Source organism: Malaya genurostris, chromosome 2, assembly GCF_030247185.1.
Source record: "Malaya genurostris strain Urasoe2022 chromosome 2, Malgen_1.1, whole genome shotgun sequence".
NCBI lineage: Eukaryota > Metazoa > Arthropoda > Insecta > Diptera > Culicidae > Malaya > Malaya genurostris.
Window position 1 is genome coordinate 186,494,232 of NC_080571.1, and position 26,646 is coordinate 186,520,877.

At 39.1% G+C, this 26,646-nt stretch overlaps 1 protein-coding gene across 6 annotated transcripts in view; it reads left to right on the forward strand.

The window, feature by feature from the left end:
• The window catches only part of LOC131432714 (uncharacterized), a 757,541-nt gene that overhangs the window by 103,588 nt on the left and 627,307 nt on the right, over positions 1-26,646 (forward strand). For 5 of the 6 annotated variants that reach the window (XM_058599176.1, XM_058599179.1, XM_058599174.1 and 2 more), the window contains one exon: positions 13,777-13,941. The exons of the other annotated variant lie outside the window; for it this stretch is intronic. In XM_058599176.1, the coding sequence (XP_058455159.1) occupies positions 13,777-13,941 (165 nt within the window). The remainder of the gene's footprint in view (positions 1-13,776; positions 13,942-26,646) is intronic. 6 annotated transcript variants of the gene reach the window in all.

Here is a 26,646-nt window from a genome sequence, read left to right on the forward strand (position 1 = left end):
TGGTCGCCATCACAGTTCACACATTTTACAGCGATGTCATCTAGTAGGCAATCGTCGGTATTATGTGGTTCGGCACATTTCCCGCACCGACTTTTCATGTGGCAATTCCTCGCTCCATGGCCGTAGTTCAAACAGTTCGTGCACTGTGTGACATCCCGATGTACCGGTTTATACTTTTGCCATTCGATGATTATGTGAAATAACGATTTAATCGTTTTCAGTTGACTCATGGTGATGGAGCCCTTCCCCACATGAATCAGGTACAGTTGATCTCTAAACTTTTTGTCCGTATTATGTCGTTTCATTTTAAACACCATCATAGGCTTTAGTCCAGCCTCCGACAGAGCCTGCTTTAGTTCGGCTTCCATCATGTCGGGTAGTCCTCGAAGTACAACCTTCATAGGTTTGTTGGCGGCAATATCGTGTGTGAAGTATTCTGCTTTTGTCTGCTTCAGATAACATTCCACTCCTTTGTAGTGATTCAAAGCCGGAACAGTTATTTTTTAGCCTTCAGTACATAAACGGATTGTTGCCTGTAGTCCTTTGCTGATCAGTGTGTTGAAATCCGAGCGTAGAGTTGGTGGGAAGCCCTTCAGGTAGAAAGGCGGCATTTTTTCCTTCTTCTGCAGTTCCTCTTCGACATCAACTGGCAGATCAGCATATTGGTTTTTACTTAGCAAACGGTCGTTTACCTGTACATCACTTGGCTTCAGACGCTTAGCATCCTTTGGATCCTTCTCGGATCTATGGCGGTTTTTACCCATAGCTTGGGTAGGTAGACAACTGCGAATAAAAAATAAAACAAAATCGAAATTAGTCGTAGGTTATTAGTCTATCCACATCGAGTGTTAGATGACGAATGGAAGCACGACTTTAGCGTTTGAGGCTATATACCACGAAAAAGGTCTGCTGTCATTGACGACTGCTCCACCTGACGACTGAAGTCCAAATGAGAGCACGACCTGAGCGTTTGAGATTTGGCACCACGCTAAAGGTTTACTCTTATTATTGACGACCGCTGCTCCCGACGATTGAAGTCCAAATGAAGTCACGACCTAAGCGTTTGAAGCTTTATACCACGCAAAAAGTCTGCTTTCATTGCCGACTGCTTCGCCTGACGACTGAAGTCCAAATGAGAGTTGCGACCTGAGCGTTTGAGGTTTTTAACCACGCAGAAGGTGCACTCTCCGAAGCTGCTGGTCGCACGACGTCTGCTTGCATCCAACGCACAAGAAGAAATGATCGAATTTCGACCACGGCTCCCCTTTTATACGCAGTCTGTTGAAGATATGTGCCTGACTACCTCAAAATCGTCGTCCTTGCGCGAAAAAGCCAAGCAAAAGTAAAGAGTTTTCCGCGTTGTTTTCAAAATTTGAGAAAACTTAATATTTCAGTTGTTTGTGGTTATCTCACACTGTTCAAAATATTATCCTAAATTCCTGATCATATTTTTGATGAAATGGTGAAAGAATTATGTTGCTGCCTTTAATACAAGTCGAGATATTTACGATTAAGTTCTGCCCATTCTTCCATATGGCTAATTTTGAAAAGGCACCCCATAGTAAAGTAAGTCGTATTCACGACAAAACGTCACTGACAAGAGATTGAATCTCAGTCAGCCCGACAACGTACGTTTATCGTTATTCGGGAGTGTGGAAAATCACGTAAGTTTTCTCCGTATTCACGCTATCCACTTATGTCTCTGATATTACCCACCCTATTCGTTTCGTTTTCTGTAATTGCGAAACCGGTAGTCGGATCCCGGTCAAATTTAATAGCGAAACCTTCTATATGAATATAAGTTCGTAAAAATCGATTCGGTCATCTCCTAGAAAACCAAGTGCGAATCTTGTGCACATACACGCAAACACAGACCTTTTGTAATCGCGACGAACATGTTCGAATAGTATATGTTTTTCTTATCTCATAAATACTTTCATTTCATAAGGTAATATACATAAGTTTTTCTTCGCCGTAGAATCCACAATACATAGTACTTTAAACCAAATACACTTCGAATATCAAATTAGTATGTCGGAATTCATTCAAGTTGTTCCTAGTTTTGAACATTGCAATATTTTGAAAAGGTAAGAATAATTCAAAATTATTCAAAGCTTAGAAAATACCCCATCGTGGCTGACATGAGATGGTGGTGTGAGGAAAGTCCCATGTTCACTTGCGTGAAAAACATGGCCATTCGAAATGAAGTAACTGGAAAAGTTAGCATTAAATGAGTAATGCATAACAAATTAAGCTAAAAAAGTTAAGCTCGGCGAGTCTTAAATGACACAGAGTAATATACTCATATATTGCACATTAAGGAAGCGAAAAAGAAACAAGCTAAAAAAGTTAAGCTCGGGTATATTGCACATTAAGGAAGCAAAACAACGAGCAAAAAAAGTTGAGCTTGGGTGAACAAAATGAGCTCATGCTATTTGTCCGATTGCAATTGAGTGCAAGGTTGAAAAATAATAAGCTTCTAAAAAGCTGGTGATAAAGCGTGAGTTCTTCCAAAGAGCCATTGAACACTTTCTTTAAAAAAAAAACAGAGACGGGCAAAGCTAGATGACATTGAAGTCGACAAGTGACGTAAGAGTTGTCACTCTTTTGTTTTCAGATACCTTTTTTCCCTAAGATGGCACAGAGAAATCAAAATCCGACCAATGAAAATGATCAAAATGTTTTTGTTCTTCAAACCACACAAACTTTCAATCCAGCGGTTTATAATCTTCCACAATTGCGATTCGGACTTTTGCCTACTTCGGACGTGCGAAATGCATGGACCGGTTGGATCCGTGGTTTCGAACGTGTCATGACAGCTTCAAATATTGTTGACTGCTCCATCAAAAAATCCAACTGCTGGCAATGGGAGGATTGGAGCTACAAACTGTTTTCTATTCAATCCCAGGAGCAGATGTTGAGGAGGCCGACAATATAGATCCCTACATGGCGGCGAAGTCTAAATTAGACGAGCATTTCTCCCCTGAACATCACGAAAGTTTCGAAAGATATTTACTTTTGACTATGGTAGCTGACGCAGAGGAACCGATTGAAAAATTCTTGGAAAGAATTCGACAAAAAGACGATAAGTGCTCTTTCGGCCAAACTTCCATGGACAGTCGGCAAATCGCTGTAATGGACAAAATTATTCAAGCCGCTCCATAGGATCTTCGCGAACGGCTGCAGGAAAGGGAGAATTTAACTTTGAACGATTGTGTTAAGGTTATCAACTCATATCAGGCAGTAAAATATCAAGCATCTGCGATGAGTAAGAGACCACATCAGGCGAGACTGAACGTACAGCGTCTCTATACAAAAGCGACCATAACGAAACCAGAATTTTCGCAAAATAATAAGCTTAGGTGCACCCGCTGTGGCTATAGCCAACACAACCCCCGAGAGAGATGTGCAGCATATAATCAAAAATGTTTGCGATGTGGGGTTACAGGACATTTCAAATCGGTGTGCAGAGCTCTCAGTGAGAAAACTAACGTAAGTAATTAAAACTTTAAATTTTTTTATTCGATGGGAAATGAAAAACGTGCGATGGTTTTCAAGCGACCTCGAAATATTCTGAATATTAATGTTGATGAAGCAAGCAACATGTATGAGGAACTGCCCGTTTACAATATTGGGAATACATCAGACGACCAAATCAGGTGTCTCGTGGGAGGAATTAATATACAAATGTTAATTGACTCGGGCTCAAAATATAACCTTATTGATGATAACACATGGAACATTGTGGAGCTCCAAAACGTTACGTTGATTCGAACAAAAAATTTCTCGCGTACGGTAAAGTACCGTTGAAACTGATGCCGATATTCAAATACTGGGCGTAAGTGAAAAGTTACCAACACACTCCACATTCTTCGTTATCGAAAAGGGCCAACAAGCATTGCTCGGAAAGGAAACTGTCCAAAAACTGTTTAAGGACACTGTCCTTAAAAACTGTTCAACTGATGTACACTATGAAGATGAAATGAAAGCAACATTTACTTACATAAACACTTCGACGATGTCCAGTACCGTTACTAGGAAAAGTTAAAGCAAAAATTGATGATTTGTTAGCGCAGGTGCAACAGCCCTAATTTTATCATAGATCAAGATCAGGCCGAAATCATATTATAGAGATCTTCCAAAACCATAATTCGTTATACCATAGCTAGTACAGATAGAATATTAATAAAGTTTCTACGGTGCTCACGGCTACTACGGCTATTTCAACATATTGTATCCGTCAGTAAAAACTGTACCACTGAGCGAAAAAAGCATGTTCGGACAAGTTAATTCATTATGTACATAAGCGACACGATCGCGCGGCCATCGCATATATCCATATCAATGAAAATATGTATATTGCTTATATGTGGAAGTTAGTTAACCCAAGAATGCCCAGTATGGATTATTTAGGACACCTTTACGTAAAAACGCCAGAAAAGAACATTTCGCATTTAAGAGTTAGCAGTGAATTTCAGATATATGAGAAGCTGAAATATATGCAATTTTTGGTTAGGTAGGTAGGTTAGGTCCATGGGCGACCGGGTAACACCGTAATCAAACTTGAATACCAGCATTCGTGATAAAGCAGAGATTAAGACACAAAGCAAAGTTTAGGGTATTTAACGTATTATCAGATAGATGTTAGGTCAGGTACAAAGTTTGTGTGGTTTAGGGAAGTCATTGTGTTATAGTGGAAAACAATCTAAAATACACCTCTCGCCGCTCAGTTAGGTGTTGTATTTGTGGTGACAGCGGAAAAAGAACATTAAAAAAATACGGAACACTTTTCGAGAGGGGGTATTGTGTTTTTGTGTTTTACCGCGAGTGAATTGTAATCAGGTGAGTTTACATTTAAATTTTTCATACATAGAGTGGGCAAATAAACGGACGACAAGGCCGGTTCAGGAATCCAGCGATCTGTACATTGTCGGTACCAGTGATATTCGCGGCCATGCTGAAAATTTGAATTTCTTTTTCTTCACTTCGGTTAGGTTTGCGGGCGCTAGAGTGAAAAAAAAGTTAGGATTTATTAATGAACTACGCACGCAGACAGTTAGAATAACAGCGGAAAAGTATTATTACGCAGTGACAAAATTAAGCTGAATAAACTGCAATACTACAGACTATTACGATACAGTGAATAAAGTTTAGGATTCGGGTACATAATTCTGAAGCTAGAATATTTGACTTAGTGCATGCGAAGTTTTGATCGCACTAATTTTATAGACGGTAGATTACGGTAACTAATTTTCATGCTGGTTTTCCTGTGCTAAGCACATAATCGATAAATTGACAAAACGAGCAAACGCAGCAGATGCAATCGCGTACATATCGACCAGATAATTTTATTGGGTAGCTATTGCACTTGACGGGCGCGCGAATGAAATGGAAGAAAACAGTAATATGTGTCTCGAATATTCGACACTCGCTTATGCTTTGGCAATGATTTTTGGTTTATATTTTGCAACCAACTATAACATAAGAAAAATATCGGAATAATTTATGTCGAGTTCTAAAATAAAATTATCGTAAATAGAGCAAATAAATCTGAAATGAAACGGTAGACCGTTTTCTCGTACTAATTAAATATAATAGAACGAATCGAAAGACCAACGACATGGGTTTCACCGCTTGTTCCTATTTTGAAGGATAGTGGAGACCCGAGCAGAGTGTGAGATCAAATAGAAAACTCATTTTGATGTTGTGATGTTCGCATTTATCGATTACTCAATTTGCTGTTGTTTTGGTCGTTTTAAGTGGCAAAACATCAAAATCGAAAGCAAAAAGATATCCCGATGATAGCACAAAGAAAACTATTTTTGCTAACAGCGAAAGCAAACTGAAATCTAAATAAGATATAGATTTTTTCTTGTTGAAAGCAAAACTAGTTTTCGATTTGAAGTTATTATCAAACAACGAAAACAAAACTGGAATGCATAATCAGTTATTGATTTGCTTTAAAAAGACATTACTGAAAACAAACAAGTCGCGAGCATAAGCTAAAAATAGATTGGGCAAAAGACCCGGGATAGTATACCTTTAGGCGATATTACTTGCAACAATAAAAGAAACGTCAAAAGCACCAACACCTCCACAGAGACAGACTTGGGTTTCGAACCTAGGTAATTTGGATTCCGAACTCTCTGCGAATGCTATGGACTGTGACATTAAGCTGTGAGTAGATAGAGAATTTTCGATCATATGACAAGCAGTGTTGATTCGCAAAGCTGTATACAGGTAGTTTTAACCGATGCACACTCGTTTCGTCGCATCCGTCCCGCAACCATCGTGAATGGAAGTGCGGCTATTTGATAGGTATGAAAATGTGCTTTTTGTCTTTCTCGTATCCAGAAACTGTAGCATGTGAACATCATAATATCAAATTGAGTTATTTATTTGATCTCACTCTACTCGAGTATGTAATCACTTTGAAATACGAATTTCTAGGCTCAGACGAGCGAGCGCTTTAGAGTGAAGTCTTTTACAGCAAAGGCTTACTGGAAACGTGAATTAGGAATCTGACAATAAGCAATCCCAGATCATATATTATTTCGATTCCAAAAAAATATCTTACCTATTTCGACTAATTGGGACAATGAACGAGTATCTCACTTCTGCTCACAGACAGCATCACACTGATTTAGCAAATTTTTAATTCTTGTGTAGACTTAAATTCGGGATCATTCGATGAAGATTAATTTCGGAGCGAACATTGAGCAATTCATTTGCATGCTTTAGATAAAATGGATTAAACATAGATAATTCATGGAAATCTGATTATTTAGAGAATAGGGTTTTCAAACTAGTTTTCTAAGTTTTTCAAATATTAATGCAAAATCGCCGTACTATATGGAGCTAGTGTGCTAAAATATGATCTAGCTCAGAACCTGAAATCTTCAAAGCTTTTTTTTTCTAAGGAAAGTTGTGCGGGATGTCAAGGTCTACATTATGAAAAATATGTTAGTTAGGAATTTATTCGCCAAGCGCTCCTCCTACAGCCCTCGAAAGTTTCTGATAGAAGACATATTACGCTATATCTCTGAAACATGATGATTTATAACGTCGTTGATTGGAGTTAATAAAATTCTTTGATTTGGTGGCGTTTAGAGGCTGTTTAGAGATGGTCCTTGAGATATTTTGGGGTTTGTGTGTTTATGAAAAAATTCACATAACTTGACGAGAATCGACACGTTTTGAAGATCATAGAAACATTTTGCATACCTTAGAATTGACGAGGGGTGAATGCAGCAAGTGCCTTCGAAAAGGGGGGTGTAATGTTTTTAATGTTATAACTCCGAAACTACTGAACGGATAGCACAGATACTTCTTGCTCTTCAGAGATGGTTATAAGTGTATTTTTATGGGGAAGGAGGCCTAGCTAGGGTCTTTAACAGGAGATTAAACTCCAACATTGTATATATGATCGAACATAACTCCAAAACAACTCAAAAGATTATTAACTTTCTTGGCACATGTAATTCTTGCTCTTCATAGATTCTTATAAGAGATATTTTAATTATGAGGGGGGTGGGAGAGGTGGTGGTTGCAGTAAGTGTTTGCTATCAGGGGGAATTTGAGTCCAAATGTTTCGAGTTTTACGAAATCGAAATTTCTCGACAGACACAGATATTTATTACAACTAAGAGATGATGGTAAGGATATTTATACGCGTGAAAAAATAACAAGTGTCTATTGAAGAAGCTCTCAGCTCAATTGTTTGTAAATATCGGAATAATCCCATAACAACTCAGTAAATTATCACCACACTTGGCAGAGGTACTTTTTGCAATTCAGAGGTGGTAATAAAATTATTTTTTCTTGTCGAGATCAGATATTCATTGCACAGGTGAACAAAAGGTTGGAGTTTGTAGCAAGTGCCTCTAAAAAGAGGTTTATTATTAAATTTATCTTATTCGACGACAAACGAGGGAAACCGGAGGATATAGACTAGGCGAAAAGAGTCTGGAAAATCAATTTTCACCCCCCCCCCCCTCTCTCTTTTTTTTTGACGAGCACAGATACTATTTACACTACTCAGAGGGCAGAGAGCTGTTGCAAGTTCACTAACAAAAGAAGAGTTTAATGTAAAATTCATTGGACGAGAAACGATACTTCTTGATTAATACAGATACTACCTTCACATCAAAATAGATTAAAGGGTTATTTCAAGGAAGGAGTGTAGCAAGTGCCCCAAACATGGGAAGTATAAAGTGAATTGATCGTATTTTATGAAAAAATGATACTTCTTGACTAGTACTGAATATTTCTAGCAACTATGTGATTACGAGGAAATAGGTTGTGTTTCAATAGGCTTTGAGTATTTCAATGGTCAGAACAATTTTTAAAATTGTTTTTGCGGCCTTGTATTTACGAAACATTTCCGAGCAACGCCGGGTAATTCAGCTAGTATGATATAAAGAAGAGCGTATTATTCAAAAAACTTGTTAGTTGATGCACGAAAAAGCAATCACTTTGGCAATACCGATACTCGAATTCCGAACCACAGACAATAACGGTTAAAACATCAACCGAAAACAATAGTCAGAACATTTAACATCTTTTTTCTTAACTAAATGCGTTAGAAACTGTTAGAGAATCTGATATTTAACGTATCCCACCAGAAGGAAATCGTTGACGTCAAATGTATTTTTCATATCAAGTTCCTGACGAAGGTCTTTCTGTGGCTGACGATCAGCGAGATGCGAATGCCCAAGCCGCTATTCGTTCTGGAAAGAGAATGAAGCCTTTTGGCCGGATCTGTTGAAGGCCCAGTATGCCAGGAGATCGCTAAAGGAGATGAACTAGCTTCAGATAGACGTAGCACCAATGATCGTCAACCTATCCAATGTCCTCCAGATATGTGGTGCTAAAACAATAGTCTCGCAAGTAAAAATATAGAGGATTATTTTTGTAAAATCTGCAAAAGTATTGACAAAAATCTTTTCCTTGATCATGGTTAGGTTCCGGACAACTGCCACAGGAAGCATTTTTGAAAAACGCAACACAGAATTAAAGGAATAATTGTACCAATAAAATTCATTTTTGTATCGCCTAATGGAATAAGTTGTTGCTATTGAATAATCATTTTTGGAGTTTCCCAAAATATTTGCCTCCCAAGTTTTTTTTTTCTAAAAGTAACAGCAAAATGATAACTTAATGTGATATCAATTGAAAAATTGATGAGCTGAGATCAAATTAAGATTTCAATGTGATGTTGCTATCATAATAAGATTTCGATTTGCTCTCGTTTTGATGTTTGACTTTGCTCGGGGAAGTACGCCTTTGCATTGGTATGCGTCGTGCAAATCAAGTTAAATCACCCCTTGCCAATATTCGAAGATATCCTTTCCCGGATTCGGAATACTCGTTTTTATTCGTTACTAGATATGAAACATTCTTATTATCATATAATGCTTTCTGCAGAATGTCGAGATATTACTACCTTCATAACGAATTGGGGTGTATTTCGATGCAAACGTTTGTTTTTCGGAGTTAATTGTGCACCTGAATTGTTTCAGAGTCTGATGGAAAGTTTGTTCTCAACGTGTAGTAATATGGTGGGATTCATAGATGATTTTTTGATATACGGAGAAACAGAAGAGGAGCATGATCGGGCATTCAAAGCGGTAGTGCAACGAATCGATGAACTTGGAGTTCAGCTTAACCATCACAAATGCAGGTTCAAGAAAACGGAGATCATTTTCCTGGGTCACAAACATTCAGAAAAGGGTGCGCTACCTTCAGATGATAAGATAGAATCAATTTTAAGCTGCCGTGCTCCTAAATCACGCGAAGAGCTCAGAAGCTTCATGGGACTGGTTACATACGTTTCTCGTTTTATACCGAATTTAGCTACCGACAGTAGTCCTCTGAGAGATCTGATAAAGTCATCGTCACATTTCGAATGGAAACTTGGAGCCGGTCTGATAAAGTCATCGTCACATTTCGAATCAAGGACTTGGAGCCGTTGATACAATTCAATGGAAATTTACCAATAGTAATTAGTTATGCGTCTAAAAGTTTATCGGAAACGGAAAAAAATATCCTTCGATTGAAAAGGAGGCACTTGGCATTGTATGGGCGGTTGAAAGGTTTCGTATATTTTTGCTTGGTATTACTTTCGAACTTGAGACTGATCACCGGCCACTTGAAACTATTTTCACGGCTACTTCTCGACCTACTATTCGTATCGAGCGCTGACTTTTAAGATTACAAGCTTTCAACGTGGTTTATAGGAAGGGTTCTGCAAACTTGGTCGATTCATTATCAAGACTAGCAGCACTGTAGCGATACCAGTTGGAACGAAGAATCCGAAGTTTTCATACGTCACGTGATGGTTGAAACCATAGCCATTCTCAGCGATGGAAATAACAACGATTTTGACGATAGCACAGAAATTGACACAAGGGCCATTCAAGATGCGCGGCCATCGATATGAAAGAGGTAATTGATGAAACAAAAATCGACGACGAGTTGAAAACATTAAAAGATGCGATTATGTCGGGCGTTTGGAAAGATCCGAGTCTAAAACCATATGCGTCTTTCCAAAGCGAGCTGAGCTATGTCAATGGTTTGTTGATGTGTGGTAGGGAGTTAATTGTTCCCGTGGTTCTTCGAGAACGTATATGTATGCTGGCTCACGAAGGACACCCGGGCCATTCAGTAATGAAAAGTCGTTTGCGAGATAAATATTGGTGGCCGAATATGGATCATTCAGCTATTAGAGTGGGTGATAGATGTGAGGGCTGCCGTTTAGTGCATGCTGCTGATCCCCCTGAACCGATGGCAAGAAGAACTATACCCGAGAAACCATGGGTTGATCTAGCAATTGACTTTTTAGGTCCTTTGCCCACGAATGAATACGTACTCGTCGTAATCGATTACTATAGCCGATACATGGAACTAGAGATTATGTCCAAGATAACAGCTTGTGAAACTGTACGGAAATTAAGAAAAATTTTCCGAACATGGGGTTATCCGAGAACAATAACCTTAGATAACGCGAAGCAGTTTGTCTCAAAAGAGTTTTCTTAAATCACACCACGCCATACTGGCCGCAAGCTAACGGAGAGGTTGAGCGACAGAACAGATCTCTGCTTAAAAGATTGAAAATTGCGAATGCTTTATACGGCGATTGGAAGACCGAGTTGGACGATTATTCAATCCAGTACAATAATTCACCTCATTCAACAACTGGAATGACACCAAGTGAACTCCTTCAAAATAGGAAAGTTCGCTTCAAACTTCCGCAGATCGAAGACATTAGTACTACTCCACCGTCCTCAGAATTTAGGGACAGAGACATTCAAAAAAAGTTGGAAGGAAAAAAGAACGAGGAGATGCCAGGCGAGCAGCAAGGCCGAGTGACATTCAAACTGGTGATTCTGTTTTGATGAAAAACCTAACGACACACGATAAGCTAACAACAGCGGAAAAGAAGAATATACAGTAGTATGCAGAAGTGGGCCTAACGTTACGGTGAAATCAACTGAAGCAGGCAAGTGCTTCGACCGCAACACATCTCATCTTCGGAAAATTGAAGAATCGACCGAGAAACACCTTCGATCTGACGACACGTTACTGACGCACGAAATGGATAAGCAAACTCTGTTGCGAAGATCATCTCGTGCTCCAAAGTCAGCGGCGCGCTTCAGTCCGTGAGATTGCTATTTTCAAATAACTCAGATTTAAAGAATATATATTTTCTTTTGATATTTTCAAATAAAACAGGGAGATGTGATACTCGTTCTCAATTACACCTACAAGTATATTTTAGTGTTAGCGTGTAAATGCACATTAGCTTCTTGGAGTTGGCAGTCTACTTCCGGATACCAGACAGATTGGTTGTGTCTTACTAAAGTGGCATATAGTATTTCGCCCACATAGCTAGAGGTTACCACAGTACATGATCATATAACTATTTCAGGTTTATTTGTATCAGTTTATCACTTTTACTCAATATAAGATAGCTGTCTATTGGTTGAGCTCATGAAAGAAGAAGGAGGTTAACATAAAATAAAAATTAAATTGGAAATCCAATGGTCCTAATGAAATGATAAAAAAGTATCATGTAAGGAAGGTCACGACAAGCCAGAACGCCACGAACTGGGATATTGGATAGTCTACCTTGAGTACGTAAGGATTTTATCAGTTGAGATTTGACATCACGATACTCAACGCATGTCCAAACGACATGATCAATATCGCGGTAACCTTCGCCACAAGCACATTTATTAGTCTCGGAAAGTCCAATTCGAAGGAGATGTGCATCTAACGTGTAGTAATTGGACATGAGTCTGGACATCACCTGAATGAAGTCCCTACTCACATCCAGCCTCCTGAATCATGCCTTTGTCAACATTTTAGGGATAATTGAGTGCATCCACTGACCTAGATCATCTCTATCCCAAGAAGCTTGCCAGCTGTTCTTCGGTGTGCTTCGGCGGAACGCGCTATAGAATTCGTTGAAAGCAATCGGTCGTTCATAAATTTCACCCTCGATAGCACCACGTTTAGCTAAAATATCGGCTCTTTCATTTCCTCCATTTCATGGAGCAATGAGCTGGACTAGACTGTGGTTTGACAATTATTATTCAATATGTCGTTCAGGTATTATCTTATTTTGTTATTTGGTTTTAATTGTCGCATAATGTCTATTATATCGATTTTGATTGGTTCTTTTCGGCAAGCATTAACTGAGAGAGACGAGAGATAGGAAATGAAAACACGTATATTCTAGATTGACTCAGTTATAAATTTAGAACGGAAAAGCTAGCCTAGGCAGGCTCATATAAGCATGATCAGAAGAAAGAAATAAATTCGAATGGATCGAACACTAAATTCGAGTCCCCAAGTATGGTCATGTAACAAGTGTAGTTCTTCACCACACTATGCTACTGACACTGGTGTCCCCAAGTATGGTCGTGTAACAAGTGTAGTTCTTCACCACACTATGCTACTATCCGTCTTTTCATTTCCTATCTTTCGTCTCTCTCAGTTAATGCTTGCCGAAAAGAAACAATCACTATCTTCATTTAGGGGTTAGCCAAAAAAACGAAACGTAAAAATAATGAAAACGGTTATGTGCCTAAGCACAAAATTTGGCTAACCCCTAAATGACCATACCTGCATCGACCAGAAATAGTCGAAAACACGTTTTCGTTCGGCACGTCAGAAAAGACATTGCACTCCGTTGCAAAACTAAAAGTGTTCTGTAAGTAGCAGAAACTTTACGTCTGCTTAGCGGTTCAAATTGAACTGCCGAGTTTAGCACTAAGCAGTTCAATTTGAACTGCTCTGCACTGATGAGTCAAAGACGAAACGTAAAAATAATGAAAACGGTTATGTGCCCTAGCACAAAATTTGGCTAACCCCTAAATGACCATACCTGCATCGGCCAGAAATAGTCGAAAGCACGTTTTCGTTCGGCACGTCAGAAAAGACATTGCACTTCGTTGCAAAACTAAAAGTGTTCTGTAAGTAGCAGAAACTTTACGTCTGCTTAGCGGTTCAAATTGAACTGCCGAGTTTAGCACTAAGCAGTTCAATTTGAAGTGCTCTGCACTGATGAGTCAAAGACGAAACGTAAAAATAATAATCACTATCTTATTTTGCCCAAAAAAAAAACTGTTGTTTCTTGACAGTAATGTTTGATCAAATCGAATAGTGTATAGTATTCGGCACTCCGGTTTGAACCGAAGCGAGTCTTTTCAGTGGAATGTCCAGTATTGAATCACTAGGTGAATTAAAACTTTTTTTTTTTTCTTTTTATAGGTGATGCCTCGCATAAGCCCTTTATTATAAGCGATCCAGATACTTCATTTATTAATCTTGACAATAAGGAAGATTTCCTTATTATAGCTAGTGACGGTTTGTGGGAATCTCTTAGTGAAGATGATATTGCATTATTCGTTTACCGGTATTTGGTAGTGAACCCAGGTATGTACCATGAGCATTGAATCTACAAGGTATGAACATTGAGTTTTTAGGTTTTTCCGAAATTATCATTTAATTGTAAAAAATTGATTCAACGATTTATATTCAAAGTACTGTCGTTTTCTCAATTTTCACCCTATTTTCGTGGTCATTCACGATTCCTTTTTCAATAAAACTTAGTGGTTGTCAGTCAATCCTCGATTGGAGGTCATGCGTAAGATGTCGGAAGAGATAGTAATTTGCAGAAGTATATCTGGGTTGTATGACAAGTAAGGTAGCACTTCCCATTTCAGCGCCTGGAGCAAAGTTTTGATAACACTGGCAATGTGCAGGCGCACATATTAGAACATCTGATGGATAAAGAAAATGACAAATGACTTATTTTCTGATCATCAAACGGTATAATAATTGAAATTCATTTCTTGTTCGTGAGATTAAACGGATTCTTTAGACATCTTAATATCGGTTAACATTGTTACGAAGCAATTATTTTATTTGGGACCATTATTTAGGGAATGTTCACGAAGTGGAAGATTCTCTAAAGCTTCCTTGAAATGAAGAACAAATAGCCTTCTGCCTTTCTCTATAGAAAGGTATTACAAATGCTGGAAAAACCGACTATCGAACGAAACCTCGGAGAAAATGTCTGTGTGTGTATTTTTTTAACGCGACATTTTCTCAGAGATAGCTCAACCGATTTCAACAAGCTTAGGCTCGTTTGATAGCTAATAATGGGCCATTGATCAAGTTCTAAGATTAAATGACTGCGACTTCTGGTTCTGGAGATATGATGGTATAAGTGACGTAATAAGACAGCTTAACCGATTTTAACATGCTTAAGCTTGTTTGAGAATCTAAAATCAAATGGCTGTGACTTTTGGTTCCGGAGATATGATGGTATAAGTGACGTAATCGACGAAACACGTTGTTTTTTACCGCTCTATGTATATTAGGGTGCCAATATTTTGGGATCATCTCTAATTTCGTAAAGCGGTAGAGCTCAAAAGTTTAAGCACTTAAAAAAGTCTCTATGCAAAATTTGTGATCAGTGGTGAAAAATCCCCACTTTCCAAGTTCCAGAAAGTCGATTTAAAAAAAATTCAAGATGACACTAAATCTCGACGTTTCATGCTATTCTAAAGCTTTTGGCATCTAACCATTTTTTTCGATTTCGGAAATTTCATGTACTAAAATGGTTTTGCTTTTCTCATATAGAAAGGCTGTACAATCAGTGTGAAAACCGACTTTTGACACTGTGCAATTTCATCCAGAATAAGTATCAAAACTTTCAAACTATCATACAAAATTATGCAAAATCGGTACGTATGGGTACGTGCTGGTACGGAAGAAGAAGAGAACGCACTCGCCTAGCACACAGTGTGCTTTGTTCAATTTTGTAAAGCGTGCAGGGTTGCCACATTTAAATCTATATTAACTTGACATAGCTGATTACAAATCGAAAAGGTGATGGTAGTTTTTTCCAAAGAAAGTTTTAGAATCTTTTCAAGTTTGAAAAAAAATCTTGTCAGAACATAAGTAATGTGAGAATCATTACACCACTAGGTTGATTAAAAAAGATTTTTAGATTAGCATCTTATACAAATAGGCAACGCCAAGCATTTTGTAGGAAAAATGATCCCGACTATTTGACGTAAACACTGAAGCATGCTTTTGTGAACTATTCAATTCGATCTAAATCAATTGGTGTCAAAAATAAGCCCAAATTAGCGTCAGAAACTATGTAATAAAACGATAAAAAATATTTTCATGAGACTGGTAGGTGCAGAATGAGAGAGTGCGAGCGAGCAAGTGCGTAGATCGTAGACAGAATTGAATACCTGTCACAGGTGCCAGTTATGTGGGATGGCAGACAACAAAGAAACCCTCTCGATGGCCCTCCAGCAAGGCAGGAGGTCGGGATAGGCATAATGGGCCACTCCGAAAATACTCGTTACGAATAATCTAACAATGAATACGAATCGGAACGATCCACAGCGATCTAGGCGACTATTAAAGGACAACGATTCCAAGCTCGGCACATGGAACTGTAAATCGCATGGCTTTCCATGGTGCGATCGAATACTGCACGATGATTTGCAAACTCGCATATTACGGAACATGAAATATCCGAAATCGAACAAAAAGTTTGATGCCTAAAAACTTAGAATTACATGAAACGTCGAGATTTAGTGTCAAATATTTTTTTCGAAAAATCGACTTTCTGGGAAAAAATCTCAAAAGTCCCAGAACGTCAATTTAAAAAAAAATTGTTTTGAGATGACACTAAATCTCATCGTTTCATGCAATTCTAAGACGTTTGACATCAAAAATTTTTTTCAATTTCGGAAATCACATGTACTCGCCCGGTGATTTTTCAAGATCGAAAATTTTCAAACATTAAATGCCGGGTAGCACCCCTTACCCATATCCGACTTAGCTCAAATTTTGCTTGGGGACTTTTCCCAAGGTGCTTAAACAATAGCGCTTTACGAAATAAGAAGTGATCCCAAAAATATACTTACATTACCTCTTCTTCTTGTACCACCGTCTATCAATATTCGTGGTGGAAGGCGTAGTGTTTCTTCTCTAGAGCCTCTTCCTCTCATGTATTATGTTTTCGACGCATTTATGGCCAGTCCGATGTAGGTTTCGGGCATCTTCTCAAGGTTACGTGTCACAATATCAATATCGTCAGCGAAGCCAAAAAGTTGACTTTCGGAAGATCATGCTACTCATTTCAATCCTCGCTCTTCGAATCACACCTTCCAAAGCAATATTGAACAAGATACAAGAGAGTCCATCACCTTGCCGTAGCCCTCCGAGATTCGATAGCGTCCCAGATACTCTGACGTAGCACACCACTCTATCCGTCGCTGCTTTGACCAATCGCGTCAGTTTATCCGGGAAACCGTATTTGTGTATTATCTGCCGTAGCTGTTCTCGATCGATTGTGTCGTATGCCGCTTTGAAGTCAATGAATAGGTGATGCGTTGGTACGTTGTAATCACGACACTTCTGGAGTACTTGTATAATCGCGAATATGTGATCCATAGTGGCGCGGGCTCCAGTAAATCCCGCTTGGTACGGCCCTACGAATTCCTTAGCTGTTGGTGATAGACGACTGCAAAGGATTTAGGAGTACTTTGTAGGCGACGTTCAGCCTCTACGTGAGCGGTTCACTTTCTCATAGAACTTCCGTATGTCGTTTGCGTGATAAGCTGTTCCATCGCTTCGCGATGTTGGTCTGCCAGGTGACGTTTTTTCCTCCGGAAAACCTTGTTCTGTCTGTTCCGCGCCTGTCTTTATCGTTCCTCGCTCGCTCTTGTGCGGTGTTGCAGCATCCTTGCCTTTACTGCATTCTTCTCTTCGATCAACTGCTGACATTCGCCGTAAAACCAGTCATTTCCGATTTGATAACCTCGTACCTAGTACGGTTGCAGCAGTGCTACTCACGGCGGACCCTATGTTCCTCCAGCCGTTTTCAAGAGTAGCCGCGCCAAGCTGCTCTTCTGTTGGTATCACTAGCTCCAGTTGTTGCGCGTATTTCTCTGCAGTATGAACGCTATGTAGCTGCTCGAGATTGAGTCCCGGCGTTCCTGTGAGACGAGTGTTGTGCACCGTCGATAGTTTTGAGTGCATAGAAACCACGACAAGGTAGTGGTCAAAGTCAATGTTGGCACTGCGGTAAGTGCGGACATTGATGATGTCGGAGAAGAATCGCTCGTCGATGAGAACGTGGTCGATTTGATTTTCCGTATGTGGATCAGGTGATCTCCAGGTGACTTTGTGCATATCTTTGCGGGAGAAGAAGGTGCTTCGAACTACCATTCCTCGGGAGACTGCAAAGTTTATGCATCGTTGACCGTTGGCGTTTGTTGGCGCGTGCAGGCCCTCCATTCTGATCACGGGCCTGTAAATTGCCTCCCCGCCTACCTGAGCATTCATGTCACCGATGACGATGTTTTACATCCCGCCGAGGACAGCTGTCATAAGTTCGTTCCAGCTGCGCGTAAAATACTTCCTTCTCATCATCGGGACTCGTCTCATGTGGGCAGTGCACGTTGACGATGCGGTCACTGTAAAACGCTTCCTTCTCGTCATCGGTACTCGACTCATGTGGCGCATCTGGCCCAATACTACAATTCCCGTTCCTAGAACGCTAGTTCTTCCTTCTCGTCATCGGGACTCGACTCACGCGCTGGCGCATCTGGCCCAATACTACAATTCCCGTTCCTAGAACGCTAGTTGTGCCACAGCTCTGGTAGAAAGTAACCGCTCGATATCCACTTTTCCATGCCTTCTGTCCCGTCCAACAAAGTTCCTGTAGTGCTACGACATCGAAGGTCTTTGCGGATTATCCCAAGTCGTATTTCCTTCTTGATTATTCGTAACTTCCTTTTTCCGGACGGCTTGTTGGGCCTGCAACAACCTCCTGTCTCTTCGGCCATCGTGTCAGACCTGTTTAGAGTCCCACACTGACACAAGGACGGTAATCAGCTGCTCCTAACACGGATAACAGACGCTATTTCGAGCCGCCCCAACATTAGGAACAGCCCCCGGGTAGGCTCACTCTCTGTAAAGAGAAGGAAAGCCCCCTCTCTCCTGTCAGCATACGACCAAGATCCCAGCGGGGTTGGTTACCCGATCTTTCCTATGGTTATTCGTACACCAGCCGGCGCCGCGGGGAAGTAGGGATAGGAGTTACTGGACAAGAGGCTAACAACCACATTGGGGCCTGAATTGCGCATTGTCCAGTCGTTTTCCAGAAGTACCGGAAATGGTCAGAAAGTTTAAAACGAGACTCACTCAATTTTCTCAGAGATGATTTGATCGATTTCCACAAACAGGATCAAATAAAACTTCCTATAGTTTCATAGGCTGCTATTTAATTTCATCCGAGTCCAACTTCTATTTTCAGAACGACAGGGTAAAGTGTGTTTAATATTTTAGTTGTTTTATGGTCATCACCTCAAACAAACTGATATGGACGGTCATCGATTTTTTTCGGTGAAAATAATAACTTATCGATGCATTTAACCGAACGTTTCGACCTCTTAAGGTGTTCGGTCATCGTCAGCGGCTATCTAAAAACATATATTTGTCACGTAAGCTATTTCTGAACATTTAATTTTAATACTTAACTGATATGCTAATGACGTCTACACTACAACACTTCACATTTTCAACTGTCTTGTCTTTTGCGCTCTCTCTGCCTCTTATCTGTTTTGACTGTATAGAGGTTTTTAATTTTGTCAACTAGTCCGTTGTATGCTGATCTAAACTTTATCGAATCTCATTTAAGGTTAAACGTGTTCGACTCTCCTCTAATTTTTATATAGAACATCTCAGCTGTTAAACGTGTGTAAGTTCTTTGTACTTCGTCTAAAATTTTAACATTCTCAAAATCAAAAACATGACCCTCATTTATACAGTGTTGAACTAAACCAGTATTGTCTATGCTTTTTGACTTGACATCCCTTTTATGCTGCTCTATCCGTTTTTTTTTAAATTGGCTCGTTTGGCCAATATATGACTTTTCTTTACATATCCCGCACGGTATTTCAAAAACAACATTCGTTATACGGTCTATTGTTATTCTATCTTTTAGCTTACTATATACTGTGTCTTTAATTTTATTAACTGTTCTAAACGCTAACCTAATGTTGTATTGAGATAGATAACGTGCTAACTTTTCTCCTAGACTTGTTATATATGATGCGAATATGAATTTGGTGGCAATACTGTTATTGTTGTTCTGTGTTAACGAGTTGTATAGGTAGTGTGTTCATTGTTGAATAATATTATTGATGAAGAAATTAGGATAGTTATTATTAATAAGAATTCGCTTTGCAATATTCAGAGCATTAGTTCTGTAACAAGCCTCGCATAATTTCAAAGCACAATCTACAAGAGCTATCACTGTGTTTTTCTTGTGATTAAATGGACTCAATGAGTTGTAGTCTAAATATCTGCCTTCCAGGTCCTTTGGAGTTCACTCTGTCGTAATACGATCATTCTCTCCTCTTAACAACATATCCAGGAACGTGATTCGACCATTATTCCCTAGCTCTACAGTAAATTGCAGTCGTGGATGGATACTGTTGAACACCTCCAACATCCGATCAACATATTTTCGTTGCACACCTACAGAACAATTGTCCACATATCTTCTAAAGAAGACTGGCACAATCCCTTCCTGGCGTAGCTGTGCCAAAGCGCTCATTTCAATTCTCTCCAAAACCATATTTGATACGACTGGAGACAATGGCGAACCCATTGGTAATCCTAACTTCTGTTTGAAAAACCGGCCCTGATGCTTGAAAAAAGTGGATGATAACACCAGCCATTATCTTTGTCCATCGAAACCTCACGCTTTCAACGGCATAATCCACTGGCACGTTGGTGAACAGTGAAACCACATCCAAAGAAATCATCATACAATCGTCTTGAATAGTGTGCTGTCTGATATCGCCGACAAAATCAAAACTATTTACGATATGATGTTCTGTTTTACCAACAATGCAGTTCAGGATCGATGTAAGAAATTTTGCAGCATTGTACGTGGCTGTACCAATCGCGGAATTGATAATTCGCAATGGAATTCCATTCTTGTGCGTTTTTGGTAACCCGTATCTCCGTGACGGGTTGCAATTGTAAGCCTCCAATCTTTATTTCGTAGTTTTGTCGTGAATACGACTTACTTTAATATGGGGCGCCTTTTCAAAATTTACACTCTGAGAGAGTGATAAGTTTTTGATCGTGAATATCTCTTGTTGTATCTAACGAATCAACATAAATTTTGCTACATACCATCGAAAATATGATCACAATTTTATGATAATTTTTTTTAGTTGTGTGACATAATCTCAAATAATTCAAAATTAAACTCTCCTGAAATGTTTGGTATATACGAGTATCAAGGAGGATAATTCATAAGACGCGTTTGCTTTTCTCGTGATCTGTGAAAGCATTTATATAATCTAACTACCAATAGAATCGAAATTTTTCAACTTAAACGTGTATAGTAACAGCAATGAACTATTTCAATAGTTCACTATTGAAAAACCTGTCTCATTTGACCCATGTGAATACCAGCCAATCAGAACGCGTTCTGAGGAAGAGAACTGCTGTACAACAAATCGTTCGAGAAAAATGTTCCGAACAGTGCTTAATATCGTAGTGAGTTCTACAATTTGGTCCTTCTGAAAGGCAGAAATGAATCCCGTACAGCATCCTGATAGTTTCTTTCAATGAAATGCAAATCCGAAATGAAATAATCGCCGTAAAAATTCTATATGCTGCTATTTTTATAGCCGTTAGGACCGCCCATTAGTGAAAAAGCTACAGACGAAATCACGGATAAAGAAACCTCTTAACAAAAATTGGATCAGTTTGGATTCTAGCGCCACTGCAAGCAGATGTATTGTGTGTCGTTTGCAAAGCTAGTTTCGCTTCCGACAAGAGCGATTACGTTACAGCTGCCAGTTGTTTGCATTGGTGAAAAAACAACGAAAAGAGGACAACGCTGGAGAGCATCACACAAAATCAGCCGTTCTAATGGCTCTAAAAGTTTTCTAAAGAACTATTAGGATTTCTTCTTCGTAAATCGATTTAGTGTAAATCTAGAACATCTTGATTTCGCTGTGTGAAATTCACAGTAATCGAGATCAAGTGAAGCCTTCTTTGTTTTGCGAAAAATGTGAAAATGGGGAATGTTTGCATAATTCATACAATTGATCAACTAATGGATATTCGGAAGTGTCAAGGAACATGTCAGTTGTTTTCGTATTCACGACATCCAGTTATGTCTCTGACATTACCCACCCGCCTTTTTTTCTATCCATTCTGCATCACACCATTGTTAAAACATCGTATTAATTTGTTTCAACGTGGATACCGTCGAATCGTACGTTTCTTTGTCATTAACCAAGGCTAACATTTTTACTCATATTCAGCTCTACTCATAACTACCGTTGATTTGCCTTTGTCTGCTTTCGTAACAATCAGATCATCCCTGTCAGCTAAATACTTACAGCTTCTAACAACATCCTTACGTATCCACTCGTTATCATTGTGAAACGGTTGCTTCACGTAGTTAATATGATTATTCATAGCGTTTGAAACAGCATTACTTATATCATCAGCATTAGGATCCCAATGAATACAACTTTCAATTTCAGAAAGCAACCGTACATAAGGTGCATTTTTAAGATCTGGCACAATTAATCCAGCGCCTAGTTGTAATGTGCGCATTACATATTCAGGCAATTCCTCATTTGAATAGTTTGACACCCACGAGCTTTGTCTGGATATTTTATGTACTTTTTCAGTTTTTAAATTTCCAATCGTCTGCCATGACTTATATTGTGCGAAAACAGATTCTTCTTTCATTTTGACCGCAGTCTTCAGATAATCAAAATCTTCAACAGAAACACAATGCTCGATGAAATTTAGTTGCGTTGCTGCATTGGTTTTAAGTTTGCTGAGGCTTCGGAGGCTGTCCGAGATAAGCAAAGCCAACTAGCTTTGTTTGAACTTTTTTATTGTTCTTCCTGCTTTCAGTATCGATTGCTCATTTTCGATTTTCAGGTTAAGGCAGAAATCGAAACCGTACGGCATAACTTTTGTTCTACGACAATTTAGTAGAAACAACTATTGGACTGTACTCCTGAACTCGACAGTACAACTTTAGAAACAGAGGAGGAAATTCAAGCATGCGACAGTGGCTGGTGCTTCATCGGAAGTAAAAAAATCTGAAAACGAGACTGGAGTGAGTATGGCAAGAAACAGCGCACTCGACGGCTGCATGAAAAACAAGCAGAAGAAGCAAACCTCAGACGGAAACATCGGAAGCGGAAACAACAAAATAATACAAATTTCAACAACAACAAAAACATAAAGAAATATTACAGTATACGCAGTAAAAACAACAACAGCAAACACGACAACAACAACAACAACAGCAACGACAACAGCAGCAACAACAACAATAACAACAAATTCAGTTGCTGTCGTCAGAAAACTCTAGCCAGCTGGCAAAATACATGGAATAGTGGAACTCTGGGACGATGGTTACACTCAATAATTCCACAGGTAACGACGAAACCTTGGTTCCGGGGGTTAGACGTGAGCCGTGACTTTATTCGTGTAATGTCAAGGCTCATGTCTAATCATTATATGTTCAGCGCGCATCTCCGTCGTGTGGGGCTCGCCGAGAGTGGTGTCTGCGTTTGCGGTGAGGGTTATCATGACATCGAGCATGTTGTTTGGATGTGTGTCGAGTATTGTGATGCCAGGTCCCAACTCATAGGTTCCCTTCGGGCCCGAGGTATACCACCCTTCGTACCAGTCCGCGACGTCTTGGCAACTCGAAATATTCCTTATATGACTCTCATCTATAACTTCTTGAAAACTATCAATGCCCAAATTCAGTGCTCTCCCTATCTCTCTCTCGCCTACAGCTCTATCGCACTCTTCGTTACGCTGCTGAAAGTATGACCTGTGTAAACGATGCTTCGGAGTATGCACCTGCCTTGAACTGACGGAGTTGCTGAAAACTACCCAAAAACGCCACATCAACGTCAGAGCACACCAACAAAGCATCCCAGTCAAGGATAATCTCTCTCGTTACAATCTGAAGAACGTGAAGATCCAGAAAACTCTAAAAAGTTTGTGCCACAATCGAATGATGTATTGTAATTTAAAATCAATATTTTGTAAATCCCACCCTCCTCACATTCCTTTACTAACTCTAGGGGAGTACGCCCCCCCCCCCCCCTTAATACGGCGTCCCTTCTTCTCCTATAACAACAAGACAATTGGTCACGTTAAGCTAAAGCAAATGAGCCAAATAAAAATTTTATTATAAAAAAACAATAACAACAACAACAACAACACAACGACAATATTGTGCACTACAACAGCAACTTCAACACTAATAGTAACAATACCTGCCACAACAATAACAACAATATATCATTACAATATACCTTACTCTTGGACAAAGACTTACTAGCAGCTGCACGGGTTCAAATCTCCGGGCATCCAGGTGCAGATATTGCCTAAAAATTCATAAATTTTCAAAAAGGTGAAACAATCAACCCTTGCAAAGGAACAAGAAGTATTCAAAACACACTACTCCGGTCTTAGGAAGTAATGACATCAAAGCTGCACCACCCACTAACTATGTGAACACATCTGTAATATCACAGAACATAAACACATCTGCAATATCACAGGACATGAATACAGACAGCCAATTCGAAATTGATCCAATACGTCCATTGTACGTGTTACTTCACAATCTGCATATGGCGACGAACGCTTCTTGAAAGCAAGACTTCGTGACCCGAAAATAATGCACGTCGTCCGTCTGTATTTGTCATACATGAAAAATCAACAACCTACAGTATGCATCGAGGGTATGACACCAACTAGTATAAAAATGCTATTAGCATCAGAAGGCCTTCCAACAACACCTGACCACCCCCTACGAATCTTCATCGAAGTGCATCAGGAATATGGAATGAAACCTAAGGAAGCGCTAGTCGACCTGGACTATGGAAAATTTTTGACAAGTGAACACATCCGCCGTCTCCAACTAATGCGGGAAGCCGAACACAATTTTACATGGCCGACTTTTCGGAAATAACGACGCCCTCTATCGAGGTAGTATCCTATAATGACGTAAGTGACACTACACTTCATTCAAATCCTCAAATTGCGTTCATTCAAATCCTCAACAGAGTGCGATTGAAATTCTTGTCTACTGTCAGAAATTCAATCGCATGAAAAGACCAGCCAAAATGAAGGAAATTCAACAAAATATTTTATCATCTTCTCTCTCAGTTATTCTTGCAACTGAAAGTAGTTGGGACGAAAGCGTAAAATGCGAAGAAATTTTTGGAAATGACTAGAACGTATTCCGGCATGGCCGTAACTTAGCACTATCCAACAAAAAATCTGGAGGTGGAGTCTTCATTGCAGTAAGTGCTGACTTTTCATCAGACAAAATTGAAACAAATAAACACAAAGAATTTGAAGATGTTTGGACCAAAGTGTTTCTATCAGGACAAAAACATATTTTTGCCTCTGTGTATTTTCCCTCTGAAAATGCTACCAAAACAACTTTAGAGCTATTCTTTCAAACCGTAGAAAAAATTATGTCGAATATGGAACCAGAAGTTAAGTTACACACCAACTTTAACCAACGAAACGCTCACTTCATCACCGATGAACAAAATGAATCCATTCTACTTACAATTGCAGGAGAAAATGAAACACTTCAATTTCTTTTCGACGAATCTTTATTCGGCTTGAATCAAATAAAATCGGTGAAAAATAAACAAAATTTATATCTTGATCTTCTTTTCACAAACTGTACTGAAGACTTTTGTGTGAATCCAAAATCCACTCTGGAAAAATGAAGCATTTCACACAGCAATTGAATACTCCATTTTTATGCATAACATGTCTCTCCCTAACAAAATAGAATACGAGGAAGTGCCGGAATACCACAAAACAAATTTCGAAGAAGCAAAACGTAGACTAAGTACATTAAACTGGCAAAATATTTTGAGTATAGAAGGAAACGTCAATGAAGAAGTGGAAAAATTCTATCTAATTATTAACAACTTAATTTCAGAAATTGTTCCATTAAAAAGAAGAAGAAGAAGTCACAATAGCAAATTACCTAACTGGTTCAACCCACAATTGAAAAATCTGAAAAATAGATAGCAGAAAGCACATAAGACTTATAGAAAAGATAAAAATGTTATTAATCTACAAAACTACCTGGACATTTACAATGACCTGAAAATAGCAATCAACTCGGCACACGAAGAAAATAATTTTAAAGTCGAAAGCGAAATCAAAGAGTATCCTAAAAATTTCTTTAGCTATGTTAAAACAAAACTGAAAAATAACAACCTTCCTTCCCAGATGAGAAGTCCCGGGTTGGTGGTTCAATGCATAGGACGCTGGTCTTACAAGCCAGTTGTCGTATGTTCGAGCCCCGACCTGGAAGGATTCTTAGTGTCAGTAGGATCCATAGTACTAGCCATGCAATGATTCTGTACACTAAGAATCGGCTGCGAAGTCTGTTGAAACAGAAAGGCCAAATTCAACAAAAGGAATGTAATGCCAAGACTTTGCCTTCCCAGATAAACCTAGACGGAACTACTGGAAATAATAGCCCTGAAATTTGTAATTTATTTGCAATTTTTTTCCAAGAAATATATACATCATATGCCGAAACAGATCGTGAACGTGACTACTTCTCGTTTATACCGGAGCTTTCTAATGACATCAGTGTCAATCAATTATCAAAGCATGAAATATTCAATGCACTTGAAAACCTCAACGCAGCAAAGGGAACTGGACCTGACGGAATAGCACCATTATTTTTGAAGTAATTAGCTACTGAGCTCACAACACCATTCCAACATCTCTTCAACTTATCTCTAAGAACAGGAATATTTCCAGAAACATGGAAATCCTCCTTCTTAGTACCGGTCCTTAAATCAGGCGCAAAATCAGACATACGTAATTATCGAGGAATTGCCATTATCTCGTGCATTCCAAAATTATTTGAAAAAATTATCAATGGGAAAATATTTCAACAAATAAAAAATAACAATAGCTCCAAAACAACATGGCTTTTTCAAAGGTCGTTCTACGTCAACAAATCTCCTGGAATTCACTACATTC